The sequence below is a fragment of the Psammomys obesus genome, unplaced genomic scaffold, assembly GCF_907164565.1.
Source record: "Psammomys obesus unplaced genomic scaffold, mPsaObe1.curated_primary_1811, whole genome shotgun sequence".
Classification (NCBI taxonomy): domain Eukaryota; kingdom Metazoa; phylum Chordata; class Mammalia; order Rodentia; family Muridae; genus Psammomys; species Psammomys obesus.
Window position 1 is genome coordinate 10,107,486 of NW_026585698.1, and position 11,764 is coordinate 10,119,249.

General features: G+C 43.0%; 1 protein-coding gene across 3 annotated transcripts in view; it reads right to left on the reverse strand.

Annotated features, from left to right (window-relative positions):
- Window positions 1–11,764, reverse strand: part of Bicc1 (BicC family RNA binding protein 1) — a 194,190-nt gene that overhangs the window by 93,575 nt on the left and 88,851 nt on the right. For all 3 annotated transcript variants that reach the window (XM_055599006.1, XM_055599005.1, XM_055599007.1), the window contains exon 3: window positions 22–91. In XM_055599006.1, coding sequence (XP_055454981.1) covers window positions 22–91 — 70 coding nt within the window. The remainder of the gene's footprint in view (window positions 1–21; window positions 92–11,764) is intronic.

Sequence of the window (11,764 nt, forward strand, 5' to 3'; positions counted from 1 at the left end):
CTGCTCCCCTTCCCAAATTACCTTTCTTGGATTTGGCTCCAATCTTTAACTTGGACGGCCATGCAATCTGCGTGTTTGTTTCTTCCATGATCTGAGTCAGAAATCAAGAGAAAAATATTGACTTAATTAAGAACTTGTATTTATGGATAAGATTTTCACACATAAAAATTCTTATATGTTTCTAGATTTGTGTTGATACAACAAAATGATCTCAGCTTAAAACAATGCAAACTTTTTTTTTTTTTTAAAGCTTCAGGGAGGAAAAGAGATGTGTTTTTCTAAGCCCTTAATCTATTGAGAGTATCCAAGTCTGTGTTGTTCTCTTCCAGATTCCAGAATTTTAACAGAAACAAGACCTAAAAGTACATGGACAAATAATTAACCCAGCATGTTGCCAGGACCATCAGAGATGCTTGTACTGAGCAAAATTCACCCAAGACCATTGTCAATACACCAGACATGGCTCTTGTAATACAAAACTACAAGTTAGGTCATATTAAATGAAGATTTCCTCCCATTCCCAATAAATAAAACACCTCCCTCTCTCTCTCTGTATGCATATTTGTATTTCATTAAAAGTGATGAAATGTTTCTCTTCATAAAGTTACATTTCCCATCATCCTTCAGGTGGGCCAAGAGTGTGTTTACAATGTAGTTCTTCCCACTCACACATGCAGGTAATACCAGCAGGAGGAATAGAAGCAAAGGGAGCCTAACACACAGAGTGAGGGAGGACAGACAGCAGACTTTGGAAGTAAGGGAGGCGATGATGAGATGATGAGGCAGACAGTGAGGGAAATGTGTTGGGCATGGACAGCAGCACAAATGAAGCCAACAAGTAATCCAAAAGGTCACTTGGAATCAGAGTCTCCAAGACATCCCTCCTTCCTTGTCAATTCCACAGGCCAGTTCAATTTGTTTCCTTGGTTGGTTTTGGTTTTTCAAGGCAGGGTTTCTCTGTGTAGCCTTGACTATCCTGGACTTGCTTAGTAGACCAGGCTGGCCTTGAACTCACAGAGATCTGTCTGCCTCTGCCTCCCTGAGTGTTGGGATTACTGGCCGAAACCACTGCACCCACCTGGCTGTTTACTTTGTGGCATGAACAGAGAATGGAACAAAATAAGAACAAGCAATGTCTAGAACTAGCAGCAACCATCAGTCATTAATCTCTCAAAACAGGATAAAACTTATTTTTAACACGGATTTAGAGATGACTAATCAACGGGAAGACAACTGAATGCATTAAGAACACAAATGACAGTAACATTTCCTTCTCAGGCCTGTGTACCACACATGAGAGTAAATGGTTCATACAGGCTACCCACAGCTGAGTCTACCTGTTCAAGCATCTGACAGCTCTCAGCAGCTACGCGTGGGTAACTGGCAGCCTACCCATGCATTCTGTCTGTCCACTGTTCGGGGATGTTAGGAGTTGGGCTAACATGTGAAGATCCAAGAATCCAACATAGCAACTCAGATCTGATTTTTCTAGAAAAGTTGGTGGATTCGGCACAAAGAATTCATGGCAGCATTTGGCTGGCACAGGGGACAGTCGCCTGCTGTGGACAGGGCCAGTGGGCTCTCAGCTGCTCCAGGGCCCCACTGTGTCCCTGATGTGGAGGTCAAAAGTCACTTGTACGTTGCCGCCCAACTTGTTTGTAGTGCTCACTGGTCACTTGGCCCAGTGTCTTAACACTGCTGTTTTTCTTGGAAAATATTTCTACTTGAAAGCACCAAAACAAAAACAGATCTCTCACTGTCTCTGCTTGGTCTGTATGCTAATCTGACCAAGAAGAAAAGCAAGAGCCTCTTACCCTCAAACTTCTAAGACCTACCTGCCTCACCTTTGCTAATTAATCAAGTTGTCATCAACATTAATTTGGTTAGTTAACTCTATGTTACTGTTTTTTGGTTTTCTTTGTGTGTTGTAGGGTTTTGGTTTTTGGAGGGAGTTATTTGCTTGTTGTTTTCCAGACAGGATCTCACCTACACTGGATTCAAATCTATAGCCTTCTTGCCTCAGCCTCCCAAATTCTGAGATTACAGAGAGTAGCAACCAAGCCCAACTCTTCAGGAGTATTAAAACAAACAAACAAAAACTAAAAAGGAAGTATTGCTCAGTAGTTAAGAGCATTTGCTAGCCAGACACAGTGGCGCACACCTATGATCCCAGCATTCCTGAAGGCAGAGGCAGGCAGATATCTGTGAGTTCGAGACCAGCCTGGTCTACAAAGCAAGTTCCGGACAGCCAAGGCTACACAGAGAAACCCTGTCTTGAAATCGATGCACACACACCCCCCTCCCAAGAAAAAGAGCACTTGCTGCTTCTGCAGAGGTCCTGAGTTCTATCCCCAGAACCCACATGGCGGCTCACAGCCATCTACAACTCCAGTTGCAGGAGATCTGACACCCTCTTCTGGGCTCTGTAGGTGCCGCACATACATGGTACACACACATACACACACACAACAGAAAGCAAATATTTCCGTCTTTTTAAAAGCTATCCCTTAATTAAATAAATTGTAATAAAATTGTAATAAAATTGTAATAAAAATAAAATTTTAAACAAAACAAAACAAAAATTATCTCTTTTGTTTTTTCTTCTTTTTTTAAAATTCTTTATTAATTATACTTTATTCACTTTGTATCCCCCCTGTGGTCCCCTCCCTCCTCCCATCCCAATCCCTCCCTTCCTCCACCCTCTGCATGCATGCCCCTCCCCAAGTCCACTGATAGGAGAGGTCTTCTTTTCCTTCCTTCTGATGCTAGTCAATTAGGTCTCATCAGGAGTGGCTGCATTGTCTTCTTCTGTGGCCTGGTAATGCTGCTTCCCCCTCAGGTTTCCCCCTTCCCTCTTTTTTCTCCAAACCCTCCCATATACCCCTCCTTCCTCTCTTTCACATTCATGGCCTTTTTTTTTCACTAATTGTTCCTTATATACTTAGCCATATATGAATGGAATACATGTATTCACTTTTTAAATTGAATGAATAAATAAGTACTATCCTCTTTAACTGCCTCTTCTCTTTGGCTGCCCAGTAGACGTTCCCTCCCTGCTTCACCACTTCAGGACCTGCGAGTCTACTGGTCTCTCTCACAAACCGTTCCATTCCAGGCTCCTTCTCAAACTCAGTCTTCAGCCATCACCTGCTCAAGCTATCGTTCTTCCCATCCTGACATTACCCAGCTAGAATCACTCATGCTCCTTGCTATCCTCGCCTTCTTCCTTATCCTTATGCCAAGCAAAATGTCCTCTTGCCTTCTGTATTTAAAGAGTTCACAGTCTGAAAAATAAAAATTGTGCTCACCGCCCTGCACACAGTAAGCGTCAGGTGTGTTTGGCCAAATGACGCTGCTAATGTCCTTATCTAGTTATCAACATGGAGTCCGGTACCATTCTCAGGCAATTTCTAGTGTGCCATGTGGAGCAAATTATGTGACCGTTCTCAGCCTTATTTACCATCTCTGTAAAATTATTTGTTAACATCTACTGTTAGAGCAGTCGCAAGGACTTGAGAAGATGGGCAGAACTCTGACCCAGAAGAATGCTCACTGATGCTGGGAGCTAGAAGGAAATGAACTGGCTAGCTGAGAAGGGGTGCGGAAACGGTCCCTCCCAGAGGAGGAGTGCATCGAGAAGTTCAAACAGACACATGGAAGAGCATCAGCCAGCACATGTGAGAGGCTTTGAGTCTCAGCTTGTGCTACCAGGAAGGCTTGGGTCTCTTGGCATCTGCATGTATGGATAAGGCCCAAAGAGACTTGAAGACGTGACATGAACCAAGACCATCAGGCTCCTGTGACTGGCTGTGATTTGCTATTGACAAATGCCAACCAGGTGAAGCTACTGCAGGATGGAGTGACTTACTTCTGGGGAGTCAGAAGCTTCCCCCAGGAGCTTCTCAGGTAAGTTGACAACTCATGTCAGTCTCTTCAGGGATGGCAGGGACAATGCTTTAAGGCTCTCAACCTGTGGGGCGCGGCCCTCAAAAGATCATCAGAAAACAGGGGTATTTACATCTTGATTCGTAACAGTAGCAAAATCACAGTTATGAAGTAGCAAGGAAAATCATTTTATGGTTTGGGGGTCACCACAACTTAAGTATCTGTATTAAAGGGTCAAAGCATTAGGGAGGTTGAGAACCACTGCTTGAAGGGAGTTTGTCACTAGAGTGGGAAGCAAAAAAGCGAGGAGAGGGGAGGGCGAAGGGAGGCTCGGGAAGTCCAGTCCCTAAGCATGATGCACAGAAGAAGAGCCCACGGAGACGGAGACGGGGTTGACGGCAGGACAGGAAGCAGCTCAAAGGAGACACACGCAGCAAGCTACACAAAGAGGTGTCCTCAATGGACCAAAGGGGGACTGGAAAAGCTGAAGTCAGGAAGACGATAAAATGACAGACGCTATAAAGACCCCAAGAACAAAATGACCATCTCAGTCTCGGGAGGAAAAAGAAAACATCTGAAGTGACTTCCAGAAAATGGCTCTAGGCTTGGTCTGGTTTTATTCTTTTTTTTTTTTTTTTTTTTTTTGTGACTTCTGCTGTGCCTGTCTCTGCATGCCACACAACCAAAGCTCCGAGGACAAACTGCTGACTCCAACTCACCTACCATAATAGTTTTTTAAAAACATTTTTTTAAAAAATTATGAGACTAAGGAAGAGAGTTCTGTGGCTTTACAGTGGGTGGAGGCATTGGCTTCTTTTTAAAAGGGTCTCGTGTGTTTCCCAAAGTCATTTACTTATTACAGACTTGACCAGGAAATTGCTTCCCAGAAACCTGCTGAGAGCCTCAGTTCACACGTAAGTCAATACTCTGTTCAAAATGTCCAGTTTCCATCCAAGGGCTTAATTGGATTAAGTAACTAATTCTGACCATCTCTCTCCCAAAAGATGTTGGTGTCCTTGGCTGTGTGAAATCTGACCTCAAAGTTGGGAAATGGCCTAAAATGCCTTTTACTTCCTTATGGAAATAAAACTATAAATACTATTGTGTCAGCTAAGCTACAGAATGCGGAGGCGTGCCAGGCCACAAAACCCTGCAGGAGGAAAAGTCGGCTCTCTGTCTTGAAGAAAGAAAAAACAAAACAAAACACACACACACACACACACACACAAAAAAAAAAAAAAAAAAAAAAACCTGAAAGTGAGTTCAAGATACTCTGTGCATGTGTGTGTATCTGTGTATGTGTGTATGTGTTTGCGTGTAAGTCAGAGGTCAACAACCAATATCGTGTTCTGTCAACCCCACCCTTTATTTTTCATTTACTTATTTTGTGTACATAGGACACAGAGTGGGGCACACACTTCTAGGTGAGTGTCTGCAGCTTTCAGGAGTTGGTCCTTTCCTTCCTTCCTGCGCATCCTGGGACTGAACTCATGTCTTCAGACCTGGCGACAAGCACCTTCGCCTGCTGGGCCATCCTGCTGGCCCTCTGCCTCAGTTCTTGAGACAGGATGTCTCGCTGAACCTGAAACTCCCCAATTTATGAGAAGAATTTCTGGCCAGTAAAGCCCAAGAATCCTCTTTTCTACTACCCTCTAGCACTGAGGTTACAGATGTACATCACTACACTCTGCTTTCTACTTGAGTGCTAGGGATTCGAACTCAGGTCCTCACACTTGTGGGGCAGGCACTTTACCAACTGAGCCATCTCTCTAGCCCCCACAGCTAAGTTCTTAAAAATCTTAATATTGCTTGTTTCCATTTTCCTAAGGCCCAAACTCAAAGAACAAACATCACATCGTGAATAGTTTTCTGTGAACATTAAGTCGTGCCTTAAGTTAATTTTTTGGAGACCAAGTTTCACTGTGTAGCCCAGGCTGGCTTCAAATTCTTGATTCTTTTGCCTCAGCCAGTCAAGTTCTAAATTCTGGGATTTACAGGTATGCAACATCATGGTCAGCGTACCACGAAGATTTAAAAGACTTACTCTAACCTAATATATGGAAATCTTCAATGTCACGACAACAGGAGAGATTTTGAAATGCCCTTCTAAAGAAGTCACGGGCAACCTGTTTCTGATGGGCCACATGCATTGACAGATGGCTGTAGATGCGGCCTGACACACCCGGAGCTGCTGTCCTCTGCTATGTCAAAAGATTGACACTCCGAATTGCAACATAAGCATCTGAACCCATCGCTTTTAAGTTTCTGTCAATTAGACATACGTTGTTCCTCGTTTACAGAATATGAACAGTTGAGTTGCAGCTCAGTTATTACGCTACTATCAGATTCGATGGATAGAAAATATTTACAGCATAAAATATCATTCCTAGGAATATTGAACTTTTACCACATGACCTAACTAAGATATGGAGAGGGCAAGCTATGCATATACAACACTTCTCACCTAACTTCCTAATTCATATGTACTTTTTTTCCTTTTTCTTTTTTTCCTTTTTTATTGATTGAGAAGTTCATACATACATACATATATATATAACGTGTTTCAGACAACCTTCCAATTCCACCTCTATCCCGCCATTTCCTTCCTGCCAAGTTCATGTGTTCTCTTTTATTCAACCCCCTTGAGTCTTCTGAGTGCTGTGTGTGCATGTAGGACCATCTACGGGAGCTTGAGCAGCCTTTCAGGGCCTGCATCCTGGAAGAAAACTGAGTCATCCTTCCCCACCTGAAATTCCCAAGACCTCCTCAACAAGGGATGGGTCTCCATAGGCCCCTCTAGCATTGATAGTGTCACTCTGCCTGGCTTGACCATGTCCAGATCATGTACACACAGTCACAGCTGCCATGAGTCCATGCGGACAACAGCCCTGACGTGTCCACCAAACACTGTTTCAGTGCAGACACCCACTACATCCAGCTCCTACGGTCTCTCTGCCCTCTCTTCCACAATGATCGCTGAGCCTTAGGATGGGATACAGATGTCCCATTTAGAGATGTGCTCTCCACTGCCTCTTGTTCTCTGCATGTTAACCAGCTGTAGGTCTCTGTTACTCACTATTCACTGTAAGGAATAATAAAACGATTCTTTGATGAGGAGAGATGCATTGAAGAACACGGGGAGCAGTTCTTTACCATGTTCACTTAGCAGAGGAAGGGTGCCACATTCCTCCCTAAGTCCTATGACCTAGCCATCCACGGCTCTGAGCCCAGTCAACGGGATCAGGCATGCGTTGCAGATAAAAACACATGCTCATGTTTAAATTTTTATAAACAGGGATTAACATTCTATCCCCTGAGACTAACATTTCATTTTTCTCTACGATAAGTATCCTTAATAAATATGAGATTACCTGTCTCTGTTTGGCTGTAGTTATGTGGGGTTGAAGAGAGATTTAGGTAGGAAGAGATGATAATGTATATGTTGAAATATTTTAACTGTTTGGAATTTTCCATCGATTCTTTTTTAAAAATTTCAGAGATTTACCAGAAACTGCTTACATAATTTTACCAGCCTAAAATAAACTCAAGTTAGACCAAAATAAGCAAGTACAATCTTATCAAGTTCTACAAGTGTCTGATTTAAAAAAAAAAAAAAAAAGAAAGAAAGAAAGAAAAGAAAAAACAATCCAAGTTAGTGTCTGCAATGCTCATCAGAGATTTCATCCTTCTCCAGCAAATTTCCAATTTGCATTCTGCAAGAGAAGAGGCATCACTAAACTACACGTCTTGCAGGTTTTCAGCAATTACAGGATAATATGTTTCAGGTGAAGGAGTCCCATGCCAAACCCAGAGCCATCAGTGCGCTAACATGTTTATTTCACCAGTCTCCCACGCAGGCGAAAAGTTAAAGGTCCACAGAGGAGTAATCAGCACCTGAGATCAGCCCAACGCACGTCAAGTTTACGCTGACTTTACTTGAAATATGCACTCTGAAGCCAGGAAAAGGACGCCGGATTCGCTAACTGGAAACTTCTACTCTAATCCATTGAGCACTCATCCGATGGGCTGGGTGCCACCTACAACCTGCTTCTTGGAAAGAGCAGCTCATCTTCTCCGTGGGCCCTTGTATCAATAGAGAGGCAGGCTACCCTCATGAAGGAGGCTGTTTGTTTCCTTGGTTACTTCATGTAGGAAGTGACTGAGAGTTGGCGTCACTTCATGCCACCATGAAGGAAGCCAAGGAAGAGAAGATGATGATGTTGTAAACTCTCACAGGAGAGATGTCTGAAAGCTTAAGATGTTTATTTTGCTGGGACATTAGGGGGTCCTGTTAGTTGCATTTTGGACCAAGAAATCCCTTCCATCTATTTGGATCTTTGTGACCACTGCAGTCTCTCAAGTTCACAGTTTTCATACACCTTTCTTGTACGTGCTTCATATAACCTTGTGGATATATATATACTTGAAACTATAAACAGTTGAGGAAACCAGAATTCAGAGTTTATGTGGCAGAGTATGAGGTGGAGTCTAGCCGGAATCAAGATCACGTGGTTCTTGTGCCTGGCTTGGAGGCTGAAGGAGAAGGAAGGTAGCACATACCAGGAAGTCATTCAGAAAGCCCAAACTCTGAGACCCCTCCTCACCAGCACGGAAGTAACTGAGGGTCAGCGGACTATTCCTCAACACTTTATTAATGAAATAACCCAGGGATGTCCCCAGGACAACCGTCACGTCACCAAGCATTTTAACCGAAACACACAACACATGAGCAGAGAGTGGGAAGAACTGGGTTGTCATGATGATCAGGTGACAAAACTGGTATCAGGTGGCTGGGGGCTATCGCTGTCAAACTTTGAACAATGGACAAGACAAACCTATGCAGGATGTCATACAGCCCTGGTGGTACAAAGACCTGATATACATTGGTTTTGTTAACACAGCTCATGAAACAAAACCGACCCACACACACATGTTCCCAGCAGCCTGGCTTTAGGCCGAGCTTCAACCCCTTCTGTCACGAATCACAGCATTAAATAAAAATGTTCAGAGATACCAGTGACAAGTCATGAAACTTCTTTCTAAGTCCAACATGACTACCCACAAACCACCTCTCTGCTCATCTGCTCTGCACATAAGGAAAACCTACCCATCCCTCAGTATCCATGAAGAATGGATGCCAGGGTCCTCACAGACAACCAAACCCGTGAATGCTTAAGACTCTAATATAAAAATGTATATTATTTGTGTGGGATCTCCACACACTTACCTTCCACCTTAACTCGTCTATTATTTATTATACCTAACACACTGTAAATATCTCTATTGTTTATGGAGGATGACAAGCAAGGAGGTCCAGTCCTATTCAGAACAGATATAACGTCAGTTCAAAGTTGGTGGAATCCACAGTTCCAGAAGGTCTAGCAGAGGTGCAATGATCCCTGGTTTCCTAGCACAGTCTAGATGACGAGTGCCAAACCAATCAGATGACAATAAGCAAAGGAAAGCGCCGAGTGTGGATTATCGAGAAGGCTCCGTGTGGACAGCCAGAGGAAGTGAGGGGAGACATGTTTACCAACACGAATGCAGACCCAGAGGAGCCAACAAACACCAGGACATTTTACATTAAAGCGGCTCTGGCTGGGGCTTGGAAGGAGGAGACAGCTCAGTGGTTAACAGCATGGGCTGCTTGTGTAGAGGAGCTGAGTTCAGTTCCCAGCACCCCCATGGTGGCTCATAACTCCTGCAACTTTAGTTCCTGGGGTTCAGTGCCCTCTTCTGGTCTGCGTGGGCACTGCACACACATGGCACCCAGACATAGCTATAGACAAAACAGTCATCCATATGAATAAATAAAACTTTTATAAAAGGAATATTTATATATTTAAATTTATACACACACACACACACACACACACATATATATATATATCAGGGATTCTGTTTGCTACTATCCAAAATATAATCAGTATAGAGCTGTATCACATACCAAAGGCCACTGATACTTTTTTTTTATGTACTTCCCTAGGAACACTGTTTACACCCTTCATTTCTACTATCATGCACAAAAATTTTTAATTAAGACAAAATCCCCCAGATCCTTTTCTATAAAGACCAGCAGTAACAAATTATGAGAGGCTTCAACAAGCGTTAGTAAATATTAATCTTGAGAGAATAAGGCCAAATCATTCTACTAATTAAAACTTACAAACGGAATCTCCAAAACTCACTGCAAGCTAAAACGCTGCACGCCCACTCTTTCATTCAACCAACCCTCGGAGGGGCTTTAAATGTGCAAGGTGCTTCCATATATACTATTTTTTAAACCTTTCATTTAGTTGTGCTAACAATTACCTACCTATTTATATACAACACGTTTTCAGAGACGTGGTTTTATTCTTAGTGCAAAAGCAAGCTCATGTCCACTCTAGTTTTCCTTGTTATACAAACTGTTAAACCGATAACATGTGCCTTTTTACATAATCATTTATTTTAAAATTTATAAAGTTCTAAAATGATGTTTATTAACCCTTCCCATAAACACACAGGCGTCATCTTGTCTTAGAGCCCTCCTGTTGGTGACGTACTAAGTGAACTCAAGGTAAGTACCACCTTGAGTTTCTGGACTCTCCCTCAGTTTGAACAAACAAGGCACCTACCCATTCTTGAGGGGAAAGACAAGCAACTTTTGGAACTTCCTAGGTACTGTAACCAGTCCAAAATAAGCAACGTGCGTGAATAAGAGTGGCAACTGAGCTCAGAAATCAGCAACATCCCTAAAGCTGAGTTTTCTCAAACAGGGAACTTCCCATTTGGCTCCCCTGACATCAAGGTCTTCCATGAAATGCACCTTCTGTAAACTAGAAATGACATAAGGAAGCTCAATGGGACCATTGAATTTCCAGATTCTTCACTCATGAGCAAACCTAAAAATGACATTCAAAACACTGAATTTGTCTAGGGGAAAACAAACCGAGTGGAAAGTTTAAGTTTTAGTGGACTTCATAAGCTCATTCAGCAATGCTCAAAGGTCATTGAAGAGGTCTCACTAAAGAGAGAAGGCAAGTTTGAAAATTCCTGATTTCGTAAGTCAGCACACCTGGCTCATGGCGACAGCGGCCATCAGCGCTCCTACGGGGAGGTTCGACCTCCTTCTCTTCCAAACTAAAAAGACTGAGGGAATCTTCCAGCAGAATGTTTCTTTTTACATCTAGTCTGCACTCTTGTTTGTTTTTTTTTTTAAAGTGGAAGACTGCAGGGAATCTTATGAAAGAGGAGGGAAATAGTAAGATCTGGAGAGGACAGAAGCCCCACAAGGAGAGCAACAGAACCAAAAAATCTGAGCACAGGGGTCTTCCCTGAGACTGATACTCCAACCAAGTAGCATGCATGGAGATAACCTAGAACCCCTGCACAGATGTAGCCCATGACAGTTTAGTCTCCTAATGGGTTCCATAGTAATGGGAACAGGGACTGTCTCTCACATGAACTGATTGGCCTGCTCTTAGATCACCTCCTCCTGAGAGGGGGAGCAGCCTTACCAGGCCACAGAGGAAGACATTGTAGCTACTCCTGATGAGACCTGATAGACTAGGATCAGAAGGAAGGAAAAGAAGACCTCCCCTACCTGTGGACTTAGAAAGGGGCATGTGTGGAGAAGAAAGAGGAAGAGAGGGATTGGGAGGGGAGAAAGGAGGGAACTACAGGGGGGATACAAAGTAAGTAAAGTGTAATTAAAAAAAATTTAAAGAAAGTGGAAGACCATAAAATTCTTGGCTCTGTATAAATTATATTTGCTGGTGATATCTGATATATTATGGTCTAAAAATGTTATTTATACTAAACCACGATGCTGTTACTGAGCACCTGATAAGCACACACACACACACACACACACACACACACACACACACACACACAC